The sequence below is a fragment of the Aethalodelphis obliquidens genome, unplaced genomic scaffold (assembly GCF_003676395.1).
Source record: "Aethalodelphis obliquidens isolate GAN/ISIS:26980383/991018 unplaced genomic scaffold, ASM367639v1 scaffold11, whole genome shotgun sequence".
Classification (NCBI taxonomy): Eukaryota; Metazoa; Chordata; class Mammalia; order Artiodactyla; family Delphinidae; genus Aethalodelphis; species Aethalodelphis obliquidens.
Genome location: NW_020837955.1, coordinates 4,708,513 through 4,726,891, shown reverse-complemented (window position 1 = coordinate 4,726,891; position 18,379 = coordinate 4,708,513). Strand labels below are relative to the sequence as shown.

Sequence of the window (18,379 nt, the reverse complement as noted above, 5' to 3'; positions counted from 1 at the left end):
TTCGTATAATTTTGTTTCCCATATTTTAATAGTAAATGAACAACAAAAGCAAATTCTCTCTAGTTGCCTGGAAAAAAGCAACAAAATAAATACGAGAGCAGAGGCAAAGAGAAGTATCTGGTAATGTCAACCAAATTTTTGGCAGCCTCAGATAATGAGTGGGATATAATGGAATGAACCTTGTTTTGGAAATAATGATAATTCAATCAGCTGAGTTAGGCCTCATTTAATTTCTGTAAGGTTCACTTTCCACATCTAGATAATGAGGTTGATATGTTTCATTATTTTTTACATTCTTTCTAGTACAAACATTCTATGGAATCTTCATTTTTATATCATCAGGGTTTGAGTGAGAGGGTGTCTGTATTCAGATGACATTGAGCAAGATGCCTCGTGTCGCCTCATTTGATGGTAAAGATCGATGCTGGGATTTTCTTAAATCATCACATTTAAAATCTCTCTTAACCTTCAAGGCCAGCTTCCTGAATTCTCATGTCAACACCTCCTGCCATTTCCATATAACATGATAAATCCTCCGTCCTCTGAACATCCATAGGTAAAATAATACGTCATGTTCTGGTCCTCATGATTTTTATGGTAAGTGACAGTTATTATCAACACCATATGTAGCCTAACTTGAAGCTGTAGAGATTCAGTTGAAAATGCAGCATTTTCTGGCCAAATGTGCTTTAGTTAGAAATGTATAAATTGAGCAAATCAAGCTATGATTCTGCAAGTAACTCATATGCCCATGAATCTGGAGCTGCAAATGGAAATATCACCTAAAGCTATCCCATTCATCGAAACAAATAAACTGAGGCACAGCAACTACAAGATTCGCCCATGGGCACAGAATAAAATTGTCTGCCTCAGCAATAGAATGCCTACCATCAGCCGGTGAATCTAAAGTCATTTTCTATACAGAACACTGCAGCAAAAATAAATCCTGCTGGGGCAAAGGAATCCAAGACAGAAAATAATAGTCAGCTGCAGACTCTTTGGATGCAAAGTACAAAATATTCAAGTGCATGTTTCCAATCCCTTCATTATCTCTTGTAACGATTGCAGCTAATCCCTGCCAGCTAGCGTTAGCTCTTCAACAGTGGCAATCAATAGAATAGATTAGCTGTGAAAACCCACCATCCATATTATCCCTGCTTTCCTTTCCAGATGGAATTTTCATTCACTAGAGTGTAATCAGACATGTGAGGTTTTCTCCTCCGCCATGCACAGATATAAACCCATTAGCCTTCAAGGTTGTCGCTAGAATTTTTTTTTTTGTCGCTAGTATTTTATACATATATAAGGAGCATACCTGTAGATTTAATAAAACAGCGCCGACCCTCATGGCCTCACTCATTTCAAGGCTATACATCAGCTGTGGGAAGCGAGGAGGGCTTTGATTATTTGGAGGAAGCACTTCAATGTACACAGTGCAGATGGAGTGCCTGCAGAGAAAGAGAAGCAAACAAGAGGGGTAAAAATCTACATCACATTTAATGACAGACTGAATTTGATATTCTGTTATTGGGTTTACAGGAGAGGAAATTCTGAATTTTTATAGGAAATAATAAAATAATTCAAAATGAAAGGATGGAAAAATAAAGCTACCACCAAAAGATGATGTTTTTATGAAATTATCTTAGTAAAAGGAAAAAAAATGCCTCAGGTACATGTTTTTCCTACTTAGATTAATAGTGTGAATTAAAAAGGAATAGCTGTACAAATAAAGCTAATAAATTAACTTGACTTCTGACTTTATTTTGTAATGCTTCTCTAATAGCAAAAAAATTCTATAAATATCTAGTAATAAGAGTTGGTCTTGGGGCTCTATTCCTATTAAACCAGCAGAGAGAGTATTGATTAAAATAACACAAAAAACAAAATATGGGCTGTGTTTTATTAATTTTGTTGCTGACATCAATGGCTTAATGAAATGCATATCAAGAGTCAGGATCATAAAGTAATCACTGTGTAAAATAGTTGCAAACAAAACCAAATCTGTTTTTAAGTCTTCTTTAAAGAGTTTAATATAAAAATTTAGAAACTAGATTTAATTGAAGCCTTAGATTGATGGGCATTGTTTTTGAGGGATAAAAATATATTCTATTATTATAAGGACAAAAACATTAGCATTGACATAATCACCTTTTTTGATATGTCTAAACTCTGAAATTTCTTTACACAGCAAAAGCTGAAGATGTTCAAGGTTGGTACAGAAGAAACACTGGCAAAAATATATCAAATGAGACCTGCGAATTTACAAAGTTAGTCTTCTATCTTGAAGAACATACCACCACTGCCTGAGATGTATGCTTTAAACTTATTTTAACAAAATCATGCCTTTTTATTCAAAACACATTTCTTACAATTTCTATTTGGGGGCTAGAATTTTCTTAAAGTAGCCCAAAGCTCTTTGCATTAAGTGCATCAATTAAAAGACATGGTCACCAAAAACATTTTTCTGAGATTATTCTTTAATAGTTTACTTTGAAAAGCCCTTAAGAGAAATACAGATCATAGGCACTGAAAACAATTTTTTAGCTTATCACCTTATATCACCGTATATTATGCTGAAGTCCAAATTGTTTCTGAACATATTCTCAGTAGAATAGATACCTATAGAATATTAAGCACCTCTAAAAAGCTGCAGTGACTTTAAAAAAATTTCATACTTAAATTCATCACAATATTGTTCCAAAGTAATCTCATTTTAAATTAAAATCTCTCAGACTTCATAATCAGTAAAAGTATCTGCATTCTTTCTTGCTCTGATTTTATCTCATTATTAAAATTTGCCAATAAAATTAACCAAAATATAATTGCTTTTCTTTTCAATTTTGTTTTACAACTCGTGCTTTAAGGATAAAATGTTAAAGTAGATTAAAATGGATGATGAAATGCTGCTTATAAACTTAGCGGTATTAAGTTTAGCTTATAGGTACTATAATGGCTAGATGAAAAAGAAAAATATCAGCAAGTTATAAATTTAGCGTGCAAAGAGTCCCACTCTCATATTGTAGGAATACATTAATTGTCAATATGAGGTGGGCCTATAATCCTCCCAGGTGGTGATCTGGTTCCAACAGCCATCCCAAGATATACACTATTGCTGATATTACCCTTCGTAATCCTGACTTTTTTTAGTGTCTGTTATTTATCAAGTGATTTAAATATTTTATAAATCTCTTCCTTTTTGCTGCCAGCACATTCTCTATGCATAAGTCTTATAACATTTACCCTATACCACACTGGTAATAACCCTAGCTGAGTGACGTTGAGCACTGGATTCATAACCACACATTCCTGGGTTAGAATTTTTATGCTATCACATGTGATCATAGGCAACTGACTTCTTTCAGTTTCACTATTTCCATCTGATAATTAAGAATAATAACATTAAGATTAGCATAAGGATTAAATAAGATTATACGTATGGTGTGTATGTGTGTGTGCACATGTGTGTATGTATATATAAGTATATACACACAAAGAAAAACACATTTATCAGTTATTATTGTTAACTGTTCAAAATAAGGCTTCTTATTCTATTCTGTGGAATGAACTAAATAAGCTTATATTTACCTTACTAACATCCCTTAAAATATTTTAGACATTTTAATCACATCTTTTCACTTTTCTTGGCTAAAAACCTACAGGCACAGTATCCCCTCTTGCCTCCCCAGAGTGGAGTGTGGTAGTGTTAGGGTTCGGACATATTGGATCAGAATCTTTTGATGTGGGACCACAAATCTACATTTTCCATGGATATACAAGGTTTTTCTCACACACACTTGATTCAGAAGACCATTGTCCCAGAAGTTCATGGGAAATATAGCATGTAGACTCACCTGCTTTTTAAGTTAGGAGCCCAGGGGATTCCTCTACAAACTGACCTAAAACTCTCCTTAATAAGCTTGGAGGCAAGAGATTCCCTCACTGATTAACATTTTCTTTTTGACATAGAACACACCTGTACCCCAAATTCAAAGTTTCTTTTCAAAAAGTTAGAGCGTTCCTGCTTTTGATATTTAGAACTTCAGCTTACTGATGTGGAGTACTTTATAAAATCTTTACCAGAATATGGGTCTCTTTCTGCTCTTAAAACTATAATTTGTACTAAACTTATTGTACTTTGTATATTTCCTTATTTTTCCCCCTTTGAATATTTTCCCATTTTAGAGGGCTAAACTGTTTATATCCACAGCACTACAATAAGGACCTCTAACTCAGATGAAGCTTGTGTCTTTGCCACAGAGAAGAAAAATTTTAAATGCAAAACAAAAAGACTATCCCCAAGGCAGAAGACAGTGAACAACTATGGTCCAACATGACCGTCTCCTTCATCTGCCCTTACTCCTTTGCTTCCTTTGCTCCTTTCCACAGTAATTCAAATGCTAGAATTGCTAATCATGTCCCCCACCCCCACAAACACACACTCCTGGATCTTAGAGTTATTTGGGGAAGATCATAACTCAAGGTCTTGCATTTTTCATCTTTAACATCCTGACACTTCCCTACAACGTGTTTAAATAAGCACTAACCTTCGTGATAGCTATTGCCTTCTAAAATGCTATCTCCTTTTTATCCCTGATGTCAGCATAGTGTCAGAGTTAGCTTTCCTAAAATGAAATGCCAAGAGTATTAACAATAAAATGATATCATTAATGCTGTAATAAATAGTAGTAATTCAACAGCATTGATCAAGCACATAATAAAACAGGACAGTCATGAGGTAAATAATAAATTATAATAAATTCTATGTGAACACTCTGTATTACATTTTATAGCTAGTCTTAAATGCATAAAACTGAGAATCTATATAATACCAATTTTATTTTTGTAATATAGCCAGTATAATGTAGATAACTCTCTATTTCTAAACATAAAAATCATAAAGTTTTTATTTCACATTTGGTAATGAGGTCAAAGTAGAACAAGAGAGGTGATGTAACTTCTCAGATAATCATATGATTTTAAAAGACCCTAGAAACCATCTAGTTTAACTCCCATTTTACAAAAGAGGATTATAAAATCAGAAAGATTAAGTGACAGATTCAGGGTTATGAAGTTAATTAGCAACAGCAGATGAACTAAAAGGCAAGGCTTCTGTATTCAAAATCTGCCTGTCCTTTCTCCCCACATCCTACAAGAACAAAAGTGGGAGGTAAACTGAAGACATTTTAGTTATCTGATGTGTATTTCTGTGGGGAGTATAAAACATCCTTGGTTTGCAACGAAGGATGTTATCTCATAGGAAATCACAAATTTCAAGTCTTTGGATCAGGTTATAATATTACAATCAATTTTAATTATTTATATCATGAATAAAACTTCATCCATAACACTTTGTTTTTAAGAACAAAATAAAATATGAGTAAAAAGAGGTTATGAAGATAGACCTAAGAAGCTTTTACTTCAGAAATGGTATAATTTTTAAAAAGTCATATTTTTTGGACAATATCATTGTCCATATTTTTTGGACAATAGTACACAGTGGTACTGAGGTGATGTCCTTGACACTTAGAGGATTGCACAATCTGTATGGTAATTTTCTTTTCAATGTGTCAACATACTCTACAGGGTGTCTATTTGTAACTATATTTCTACATTGTCTCTAAGATGAAGGTTCTAGGTATTTATATTGCTTTCACTAGGAGACTTAGGACAAAAACCTTATTTTTTCTTCCTTTGTCTCCCACCAACATCACACTAAAAAAGCTATATTTACATTTCAGTGTTTACAGGTTCTACTTTACTATTTTGGAAGTACACACAGGAATCCATAGGAGCAAAAATTTCAGACTTAAAGCTAAATAAGATGTCACAGAAATTTCTCAGGGGAAGTTTCAGGGACAAGATGTACTTAGGTACATGGTGTTGAGAGGAGACTGAAGGGGACACAGGCAGAAGTCTAACTAGAGACTTCTAATTAGAAGAGGTTTTCGACACTAGAGAAAACAGTGGCTTGGACTGCTATGTTAATAATGAAAGTAGGGGGATTTGTTGGTTTCTGAGTATGTTTTTAGGGTAGAGCTTAGAGTTGTTGCTCAAGATTATATTTGGAGTTTGAATGAAGGATAAGCATTGAGGATGGCTCCAGGGATCTTCGGCCAAAGTGACTGCAAGTTTGGAGATGCTTTATACCTACCACATATTGGACATTGAAGTCACCAAGCATTTTGACAAACATACTGTTGAAATGAATGCCAAGCAGACTAGAACTAAACTCTTCCGCAGTGACCTGCAGGTCTGTAGATAACAGTGGGAGATGAGTATTTTCCTCTATAGAGGAAAATACTATTGATCTCTTAAGAATTCTTAATCTTTGGGATTGATTTTGGTAAATCATATTTTCTTGAAAAATTATCCATTTCATCCATCTTTTCAAGCTTTTACAGCTATTAAAGCAAAGTGGTCTTTTAATGATTCTTTAAATTTCTTCTATGTTTTTTCCCTCTCACAATTTATTAGGTAAAGTTTCACTTTCTCCTACTTTTTTTGATTAGTTTAGCTGATAGTTTATAAATTTATTTATGTTTTTATTTATTTATATTTCAAAGAACCAAATTTGGATTTATTTATTGGCTTTAGAGATGTTTACAACTAATTCATAGTCATCAAACTTATGAATTCATTTTTGTGTTTCTTTGTGGTTTTTGCTTATTTCACTTATGAAGTATCATAACAACTATATAAAGCCTTCACAAAAGTTTCTCAAAAAGAAAAGCATGGACTAATTTCACTAAATAAAATACCAACAAATATAATCCAGCAGTTTATTTCAAGATTAAAATACCAAGGCCTACTTGGATTTATATCAGGAATGAAAAATAGATTTATTATAGGAACTGTATTAAGATCAATCATCCTAGCACTGGCTCAAAAAGAAAATTCATTATTGTCTTCATAACTGAGGATATTTATTTGACTTGAATAAATGACCATTCTTATTTTTAAAAAGTCAATAAAATAAGAATAGAAGAATGTTTTCTTAACATAATAAAATATGTTTTTTAACCATAAACCAATATAATAGGGAAATGTGGGAGGTATTCCCACTCAAATCGAAGTCAAGACAAGCATTTTTATTGCAAGTACTAGCAAATGAAATTAAAGGGAAGAAAAAAAATAGAAAGACATCAAACTATCACTACTTATAAAATATATTCTTGGATAACGTGGGAACATGAACTGGAAAACTACAAAAACATAAGAGAATTAAATAAGAATGTGGGTTAAAATTAATATAGATTAACAGCTTTTACATATGTGTCAACCAACTAGAAGAATGAGGAAGAAGAAGTCTATTTACAATAACACCAAACGATGAGAAACAACCCAACAAAAAAATGTATAGGACATACATAAAGAAAATATTTTTAAAATAAAATCTACTAAAGGACACAAAAGAAAACATGGACAAATGAAGAGACAGAAAGTTCTTAGAAAGATTCAACACCAACAATGTATAATTTAACCTAAGTAATTAATTTATAAATTTAATGTGTTGCTAATAAAAATATGGTAAAAAAACATACTTAAGTAGCTTATATAAAGTCAAAAAAATTAACAGAAAGAGGAACCAGGAAATTTTTAAGGAAGAAAATCAATGAGTTAAGTTCACACCACTGTGTTATAAAGCATAGTTTAAAATCTTAACAATTAAGATTGTGTGATAATAGCTCATAAAAAAAATAGGTGAAGTAATGGAATAGTGGAGAAAGTCTAGAATCACATTCAAATACATAAGCAAAGATATAATAAATGTAACAGCTCAAATTAATGAGTAAAAAGATGAACCAACCAATATATTATGTGAAAAATGGCACAGTTGCCTGAAAAAAAATACTGCTGGATCAATACCTCCTATTGTACAGTAGGATAAATCCTAAATGCAACAGATTTAAACATACAATATGAATACACAAAGTCACTAGTAGAAAACACAGAATAATTGTAACCTGGGTTTAACAAATCAATAGAAAGATGGGCAAAGATTGTGGACACAGAATTCACAGAAAAGGTAGTAAAAGTAGAAAACACAGGAAATATACTCAAACTCACTCATAAGCAAATGGATAAAAAAATAAATACTATTTTTTTAACCTATCAGGCTGGCAAAAATCCAGAAGTTTGATATGACACACACTAGGGAGACTGTTTAGAATTAGCCATACTCAGACCAGGCAGTTAGAATTGCAAATTGTTATAAGCCCCATAGAATACAATTTGGCAGTTCTCTCTAAAACTTACAATTGTATGAACCCTTTGGTCTAACTTCCGGGAATTCACTGTACTGATATACTGGCACACATTCAAAATGATGCGTGTTCGATGTTACTTAGTTCTTCATTGTCTGTTAAAGACAGACTGACACGTAAAGTCTATCAACAGTGGATTTCTTAAACTGTATTACATATATATGAAGGAATATTATGTAGCTGTGATTAAAAGTTTTAAGGGAATTATCCAGTATTCATCTGGAAAGAACCCTAAGATACACTGTGAGGGTGAAAAATAAACCAGCAAGGTTCAGCAATGTATTAATATTAACTTCATATTTTCTTAAAATGCATACTGAAAATCTGGAAACAAACAAGAAATCAATAAAAGGGATATCTCAGGGATATCTCTTGGGGGTGGGCAGATAAATGTAGTTGTAACAGCTGGAAGTCTTTTTATTTTTTTCTCTCTTACTGTCTCTCTCTCATATATATCTATGAGATTATATTACATATACACAAATATATAGATTTTCTAGATAAATTGTATATGTGTATAAAAAATTTTAAAATAATTACTCTGACACTGAGAGATGGCCTCAAAACCCTGAGACATCACGTATTACATGTTATCTGTGACCTCTCACTATGAGCAGCCTTGCTTTTCGCTAATAAAGCAGACACATGCCTCTAATATTTCCCCGTTCCCACTCCCCCTCCCAACAAAGACTTGCAACCTTCACATCTGTGAAATCACAGTTAATTATTTTGTGGTTTAATCTTGACTTTATTGTACTTTTCCCACAATTTGACCAAAGAAGAATATGCAGTTCCTGAGAATCCAGTCTCTCTGATTTTCTGATCTAATTTAGGTGTTTATAAGATAAAAGAATGCTTGTGGCGCGTCTTAAACTTAATTTGGGGGTTTAAACTGGAGCGATGAAAAGACTGCATTGCTTCTGATATAAATTACCTTCTCTCTGCTGGAGGAGCGTTATCCGCTGCTTGGATGGTGAGTGCATAAGTCCGCCCAACTATCAATTCCACCCCCGGAGCGATGGTGATAAGCCCTGTTGTTTTATTGATGACGAAGTCTCCCTGAGCCCCAACCAGTATTTCATATGTGATCTCCCCGTTTGACCCTTCGTCTGGGTCGAATGCAGTGAGCTGGAATTGAAAATAACAACATAAATCCTCTTGGGACTCAACTTCTCAACATTGTGTCATTTTTTTTCACCCAACAAAAGAAGCTTGCTTTCAAGCACACACACACAAAGAAAGTAAAAAAAGTTCTCTCAGCATGTACACTCTTGTTTTCTTGAATTGAGGCTACTGTGTTCTAACGCTGAAGCAATCACATCAGGAAAGAATTTTTTGTTCTTGTGAGAGTGATAAAAGATTTTGAACCTTGAAGACTATTTTAATTTCCTAAAGCAAAAAAAAAAAAGGAAAGCCTGTTCCTATAGGAATTTTTTTTCTCTGTCTTATCACCTGTTCTTGACACATAAACACATATTAATAAGGACAGAGGCCTGGAAAAACTGAATTGCTTTTATTATTCCCATCCTTCCTTTGCTCTAATTTTTTCCAGTCTTAATGTTTTCCTTCCCATCTCCCAGGGATTCTCTTGTTCTGTAATTCTTTTTACTTACACATGGGTTTAGCAAAAATTATTATAATCTTGTTCACAATGACTTATAAAGGATTGATAAGGCTTAGCGTATTACCTTTTCAAAAGCAAACAAATGCATCTCCAATTGTAGAAAATCTAATTAGAAAATAAGAATATCAAGCCCAAGAAATATTTTTTTTGAGAAAAGGGATTCAATTTAGAGTCCCTGACATAATACCACATGAGCATCTGTAAGGCTAAGTTGCACATATTCATAATCATTGCAAATGATATGCAATAGTTAAAGACTATTTTGGGTCATTATATATGAAAAGAGAATAACCATTATTAATTTCATAAAGCCAAATTAAGGTCATTATGATTTAATATGTTAAATAAGCCTCATGGACTTCCTGATAAATATAAATTTACTTAAGGGGGCCAAAAAAAAAAAAGATTCTACTGGGAAATCTTATAATACGCATTTTACAAATAGTCACAGAATTTTCTGTTTTCATCCTTTGACAGATAAAGAAAAGAAAGCTGGCCTCAGTTTACACATAAGAGGAAGGCAAAAATTTCTTGTTAATAAAACACACAGGGTTGTAATAAATAAAGCTGCAGAAAAAAATTTCTTATTTATTGACATTACGTATTTCTTATCCATGAGTTTCACTTCTATAAAGTAGCAGTTCTTTGTCATCCACAGACTTCTTTGGGCAGCTATGGGACATTTTGGTGCACTTTCTTAGATAAAATGCAAGTGTACACATTTACCTTGAAACTTAAATTCAATTTCAGATATGCTGTGTTAATTAATGGCCCATTCAAAGGATCATGTTAACTATCCTAATGAAATGTAAACAAAGTACTTTACGCACCTCATCGTGCTTAAGGGGATATACTGTGCATAGCCTATTTCTATTTTTATTATACACTGCATTTAGAATGATAATGTGCATAGAAATAGCAGCAACAAAAATAACTGAGAGAAAAAAAGGAAATTTGAAAGAGAGGAATAAATTCAGCTAAGTCTGAGACTGGGTATTTGGGGGTGAACAGATGTGGCTGCCAGAAGGAAAGGCATTTCATGAAACGATTTTGGGACTTACGTGAGGATGACAGACATAGTCCTAAAGGCAAAGGAGAAGGAAACAATTTGCAGAAAGTCAGAATGAATGATATATATTTATGGAGAACTATTCAAGCCAGACTCATTCTCTTTTGTGTGTGGATAAAATTAGAAAATTAGAGGACAGGGGTAGCAGAGGAGAAATCAATTTTGATTATAGTAAATCACTTAACACAATGTCTCAGGAAATCCTAATTAAAATTTAGCTCAAACTGGATTCAATATTAACATTCTTCCTGGGACTGAAATCGGCTAAAGGAATTTAGTAATAAATGGCAATGCATCAAGTTAAGAAGAAGTGTTGAGAAATGTGCTTAAGGGATATAGGTATTATGGTTGGTCTTATTTAACATTTTCATAAATGATATTGGAAAGGAGAAAGCTGGATGATAATTAAATTGAAAAAGGCACCTGTCTGGGAGGTGCTGTAAATACCAAACAGTACTGCAAAGCACAGGTGATAGAAACAACCCTAAAACTGCAGAGTCAGCCAACCACAGATAAGATAATATATTCAGGGAATACAACTAGTGCCAAATAAATCATTAGCAAGTAGGAAGTTTAACAAATAAGCCAAATAATGAATTCTATGTTTGTTACTCAAATAGCTTTATACAAATTTTCAGACTTTCAACACTAAGTAATAAAAGAGTGGGTCAAGAATCCATTTAATTGAGTTCCTATACATGTAAACAAAAATATTTTAAAGGAATTATTGGTGGTCCAAGATTAGAAAAGAGCTGAGACACTGACTCAGAATACCCTGAAAACGGTAACATCTTGTGAAAAACCCTGAAACTAAACTATGGTGGGGATTTAATTCAATAACAACTCAATGATCTTGTGATCAGTGGTCTATGAGATTATAGGTATATAAAGCCCGTTCCTAATTTAATGGGAAAATCTGCCCCGTAAATAAAAATGCTTTAATTTAATTTTTTTTCATCTTCCAGTGCATTTTAATCAAACTTCCATCATCAGAAGAGTTCTTGTAGCATACAGTGTTAGGATGGGCATGTTGACTTGGTCCTACAAATGGAATATCCACAGATTTGCACTTCAAACATGTATGAAAAATAAAATATATAATATTTAGCTGTATAAATTTCCCCACTAATCATGTTATCTTTAAAATAAAATACTACCTCTGTCCAATAAATTAAGCAGCCTGGAGTCACTAAGCAGACATCAGCCAAATGACATCCATTTCTTGAAAACATTCTGGGAGAAATACTGGAGACAGTCAAATGCTTACAGGAATCAACATGAATTAAAGCTAGCACATTCAAAATAAAAATCTACAACATTATTGAGAGAAATTTAAAAGTATGTGGAAAGACAGTCCATGTTCATGGATATAAAGACTCAATATTTTAAGATGGAAATTCTTTAAATTTATTTGATTTATAGATTCAGTGTAACCCCTATCAAAATTCTATCAGGCTTTTTGGTGGAAATTGTCAAGTTAATCCTCAAATTATATGGAAATACAAGGGACCTAGAATAGCCACCATTTTAGAAAAGAAAAACAATGAAGAAGGAATTACACTATCAATTTGAAAACACACTATCTACCCACAGCAATCAAGATGTAGTTTCGACATTAGCTAGACATACAGATTAACAGAAGTCCAGAAGTAACCTCTTACATTTACAGCTAACTGACTTACAACAAAATACCAAGGTAATTTATGGGGAAAAGATAGTTTTTTGAATAAAACCTGCTGAGATATTTATATGCAAAAGATTTTTTTTAATGAACAGAGACCTTTATCTCACAGCATATGCAATATTAATTAAAAATGGATCATCTAAATGTAAAATGTAAAAGCTAAAACTATAAAACTCATAGTAGGTGATATAGGAGAAAATCTTCGTGAACTCTTGTTGGCAAAAGTTTCTTAGATGTGACACTAACAGCATGATACACAAAAATAGAAAATATTTGCAAATCATATAGCTGATAAGGGACTTGTATTCAGAATTTAATGAATATCAGCCATTTCAACAAAATATATTTAATATAATAAAACTTCAATATAATTAAAGTCTGCAACACGAGTGAGTAAACTATATATTTTAAGAGTCATTATTTTGGTTATAAGTTTTGATTCTAATGCAAATGGGTTTAGGTAAGAAACTGTATGATCTTTAGTAAAGTTAAATTGTTTTAATATAAGACAAAATTATGTACAAATGTAAGAGTATATTTACAATTTTGAAAGGTTTGCTCAACAAATCTTTATCTGGTATTTGCTTAAAATACTAAACCCCACTAAGACCTTAAATAAATATACCCTCAAACTTTAATCATGATATCACAAACACACATATACATACACACGTATACTTACCACAGAGAACAATATCATTATTTGACATACAATAAATTGTCAAAGTCATTAAAATACTACATAGACTTATCCTAATTTTGTTTATAATACTGGAAATTATAAAAATAATTTTAACATATAATTCTATATGTAATGTTTATATGTCCTCCACAGGGTACTAAATAATATACAGGGCACATAGAGATATACACAGATAAGGCAGTAAAGGATATTAATTATCATAAATGCTTTATATAATTCATGAGAATGAACTGATATTAATAATAACTGGATGACTTTATACAACATTAATCATTTACAATGCACATATGGAAGTAGTTCATATAACCAATTTAATACAGCTGGTACTAACTATTAGCAGCAACATTTTAAAGAGTAGAACACTGAAGTACAGAAGGATAAGCTATTTGTGCAAGGTTACATAGGGTACAAAGTGACAGAAAGGGACACAACTGGTTAGTCTGGTTCCAGATACTATTATCCTTATTTAAAAAATGGTTTTTGTATTTTTAAAAAATTTTTATTGGAGTATACTTGATTTAAAATGTTGGTAACAGATACTATTATCTTTAAATTGGATTTAACATCAACTTTGCCACTTACAAACTTTGTGAATTTGGACCAATTTTTTATCAATGTACTAGATCAAATTCTTTATAAAATCAGTCTGTGAACAAGGAATATTTTCATAGTAATTTCTAGCTCTAATATTCAATGACTTGTGACACAGCATTAGTAATCAGGAATGTTTTCAATGTAATGTATTTTTCCATATTAAGAGCAGTAAAGGGATAGCCTGGTTGAGGCTAAAAAGTTAGAGACTGTTTTGGAAAGGGCTATGGGAGATAACACTTTGTGTGTGGCAGAGAGAATTCTTAAGCCAAATAGAACGCATTTCTAGAATGAGACTCTTTCTAAACTAATTGAGAGCAAATTAATTGAGGGAATAAATTCAGTGGATATTTGGTGAATCCCTACTATGTGGAAATCATTGTGCTGACCACTGGTGGTTAGAGATCACTAAAAGGAATTTATGGCTCAGTAGGTTAGACAGAGATGTAAAAGCTAACTTTAATGCAAGGCACAGTAAAATGTATGGGAGATAGAACTGCCACCTAGATATGTGGGAGTATGATGGAAAGAACAATGAATTCTGACTTGCTATGAAAATAAAGACTTTATTTAAAAAATAATATTTGAACTGTGTGTAAAAGAATGAAAAAAGGTACAATTTGGATTAAATTTTAAAACCTGAGAGAGATATCAATAGGCATAGAACAGGAAGGATATTCTATGCTGAACAAACCCTCTATATAATCTCAAAGTTGGTTACATGGAGAGATGTAGCATGAGATGAAACAAAAATACTTGAAGTATTACATAGCTGTCCTTGACTACATGGTGTGGAGATTAGACTCTTCCTTCAGTAGGATAAGGATCTATTTTGACTTGTGTCTGTGTTTCAGAATAATCATTTGTAGCAGTGAGGTGGGGAACCTGCAAAAATACAGTTGTCAGAGTCAACTGTAGCAGCCTAACTTATGGCAGTGCATGGGCATGGAAAAGGAAATGATGACAGACAGGTACATTTTGAAACAGCATTTTCAGAAACCGGACAATCGGACAATCACTGGGATGTATGCAGGTGAAGGAGGGAGAAAAGAAACATGACTATAGTTGCTGGCCTGAAGCCAGGGTAATCCAAGATCAATTGGGCTCTTCAAAATATAATTGCCTCCAAAGAAGACAGGTTATGTATGTTTGAGTCTCTGTGTGTGTGTGTGTGTGTGTGTGTGTGTGTGTGTGTGTGTGTGTGGGTGTGTCTGTGGGTGTGTCTGTGTCTGTGTTTCTGTATCAGAAGAAAGATAATGTATTAGTCAATTTACCTTAGAGTATGTCCTGTTTTAGCTGCCTGTCAAATATCCACCTTGCCATGTCCAACAGCTTGATGCTCAGGTCATCACAGGACATTTAACTTTGGATGACATGAGTACACATAAAAGTGATGATTGAAAACTTGGGAATAGATGAAAGAGAGGAAATTTATATATTGATTTTTGGAAAATGTTAATATTGAAAGATTGGGAATTGAACAAGAAGCCAGCAAGAAGTCCCTCAGCCACCAGACAGCTAGGATGAGAACCAGGGAGGTTTTCCATAAAAGGGTAAATTTGAGAGTTTTACATAGATTAAGTATGGAGAAATATTTACTTCTGTGTTTGACTCATTAGAATTATGATTTTATATGATTTTAGTAGTATGATGTGAGCGAAGGCCAGATTTATAACTATGTATTAATTATGCATAAATACAGAATAAAATAATAAACTATCTAGATTTATCAATCCAAATGCTTAAATACATCAGAGTTGGAATATCAGAGTTAGATAGTAGCATGAAATCTTATCTGGGAAGAGTGTTTAGACCACGGCATAGGAGGATTTAAAAATGCTTATAGGCCAAAGGGAAAGAATCAATAGAGAGAAAGAGATTATTGTAGTAAAATAAAATTGAAAGAATGGAATAACTAGTGAGCACAAGTGAAGGTGAGGGGAAGGGGTGGACTTTAAAGCAGTGAAGAGGAGTAAGAAACATGAAAAAAGAAAGTAAGAACTGAAAAACAAGAAATATGGGAAGAGGTGCGGGTGACAATCAAAGGACGCCACTCCATGAGGGACTCCATCTTAATAAATTGAGATTCCATTTTTCAGAGGGTACAAAAATATTGTTAAGGTTTAAGGCAGTTTTTCTCAAAATTAGCTACATATTAGAGCTTCTTTGTTTTATTAAATAAAATCTCTCCAAGTGACTCTACTATGTGTTACCATATCATTTAAATAAAAATATTTCAGGGTGTAGTCCAGGCATCAATATTTTTTAAAGTTTCTCAGGTAGAACTCTAATACTCAGGACGAAGAACCATTGATTTAAGAGAATTGTAAAAGTCTAGGAATAGCATCTTTGGAGTACAGACAGGATAGCTAACTACAAATAGTAAAACCTGCATCTTTAAAATATTAATATTATATAATTATATATAAAAATCTATATCTCCAATATAGAGCAATTGGTTTGTCAAGAAAACTAGCAATGTGTGAAAGAGACCTTAAGACAACAGAGTGGGATATCATTTAGAGTGAACCTGGAAGATTTCACTGATGGCCTACAAAATTGTCTTTTGTGCAGCAAAAAATACACTGCATGAACTGAAGAATCATACTCACTCATGCCAGTAATTTCTCTCTTAACACAAGATGTGCTCATAACCTGATTACACTTAATTTTCAGTTGTGAAAGATGCAGCTGCTGTTTTATGGCAGTGCTCCCATAAGTGTATTTCATGAACCATACATGTCAGAATCACCCTGTTCCTTTTTACAATAAGCAAGCATAATAAAGTCAGAAGGCTAGTTTATAACTGAGAACTTTTAACAAGAACCTGGGTAGTACTCACATTTTTATGACCAACTGATCCACGCTTGTGGACAAGGAGAGCTACCTCATAATAAGAAGACAGTAGACTCAAATACTTATGTACTTACATCAGGCCAAGATAGTCTCATGTCTACACTGAAAATGATCTGATTATAATACTTAAAATCTGTTTTCCAAGGCTCTCTTTGCTGGAGAGTGCTCATTGTCTCCTTTGTTTCTAACGCTTTCACTCCTGTTGACAACAAATTACTAACCAAAGAGGAAACCAGTTGATCTTCTGTGGAGTTAGTGAGGAAAGGCAGGTTATTGAACGGTTAGTGATGAATGGAGCATAAGAACCCATTTTATGACCCTTAAAATGCAGTTGCAGATCACGGTTCTGTATTATTTTGCTCTGTTTTACATTTTTTCTCTCACTGGGAAATCTATTTCCTTTTATTTCTAGGCCCTTGGAGGACGCTTTATAGCCACACCACTCTTTTACCACATACCAGAATAACATTAAAAATACTAATTAAAAAGCTTCATTTCTTGGCATTTAAATAAGTTAAGAAATTAGAGGCACATAGACAAAAACAATCTATGTTCAAATAGATTTTCAAAGGGAAATATATAAAATATGACTCTTTAAAGGCAAGGCAAAAAGTGTTTTATAAAGAGATACATAAGGGAAATTAACTCTTGTAGACTGCAAATGCCAGAAATAAGCTTTTGATCCCCCAAGGCAAACATTTTTGAGATATGGTTCCACCACATAACTGCTATCGTTTTCTTAGTTACACTTTCCAGTTCCCTGCTGGGGGTTTTTCTGTATAAACTTACTTTTATTTCCAATTATGTTATTATAGAGATGAGAATCAGATCTAATTAAATAAGAACATGACAATAATTTTCATTCCTTTATCTGTATAAACCATAATTTTACTCCCTATGAAAGAGTGCTTCAGTAAAGATAAATATAGATCTCTAGGTCCATCAATTCACTAGAAATAAAGACCAATACACTTATTCCTCCCCATTCATTCAGATCTACTTGTTTACAGATCTTTCTTTCTTTCATCCTCAAATAAACATTTATTAAGCATCTACTAGTTTAGGCATCTACTATATGCCAGGCACTATGGATACACAGACTATGGATACAGAAACAAATTATAGTTGTGCCCTCAAGACAAATGGGTAAAAAAGGTGGATTTCATCAATATGACAAGCGCCATAACCAAGATATGAATAAAATGTACTGTGGCTGTTTGAAACCTTTTCCCCACTACCCACATACATGGAAGAGGACATTCACATGGATGCATTTTTAGGTGAATTTTCAGCACTCAACTCAGTCTATAATGTTACCCCTTCCTATATCACTGAAGAAAGCACATCTTAATCCAATAAACAAAATAGGGGTAGCATTGAATTAACTCTAATTTATATTAACAATTATATCATGCAAAATAGGCAATAATTCATCCTTTGAACAAATATTTACTGCATGGCTAGTATGTCTGGCATGTGCTGGTATTAGAGTAGCAAACAAGACAGATGGCCACTGATGGAGTTTTTAGTTCGGGGTGGGGACAAGGAAAAAAGAAGATAATTTTAGTTGGTCATATTGGCTATGAAA

At 33.0% G+C, this 18,379-nt stretch overlaps 1 protein-coding gene across 16 annotated transcripts in view; it reads right to left on the bottom strand.

Annotated features, from left to right (window-relative positions):
* The window catches only part of PCDH15 (protocadherin related 15), a 718,778-nt gene that overhangs the window by 267,428 nt on the left and 432,971 nt on the right, over positions 1–18,379 (bottom strand). For 15 of the 16 annotated variants that reach the window (XM_027111903.1, XM_027111902.1, XM_027111901.1 and 12 more), the window contains 2 exons: positions 9,199–9,392; positions 1,316–1,448 (listed from right to left, as the gene is read on the bottom strand). In XM_027111903.1, coding sequence (XP_026967704.1) covers positions 1,316–1,448; positions 9,199–9,392 — 327 coding nt within the window. The remainder of the gene's footprint in view (positions 1–1,315; positions 1,449–9,198; positions 9,393–18,379) is intronic. The other variant, XM_027111897.1, reaches the window with a different exon arrangement.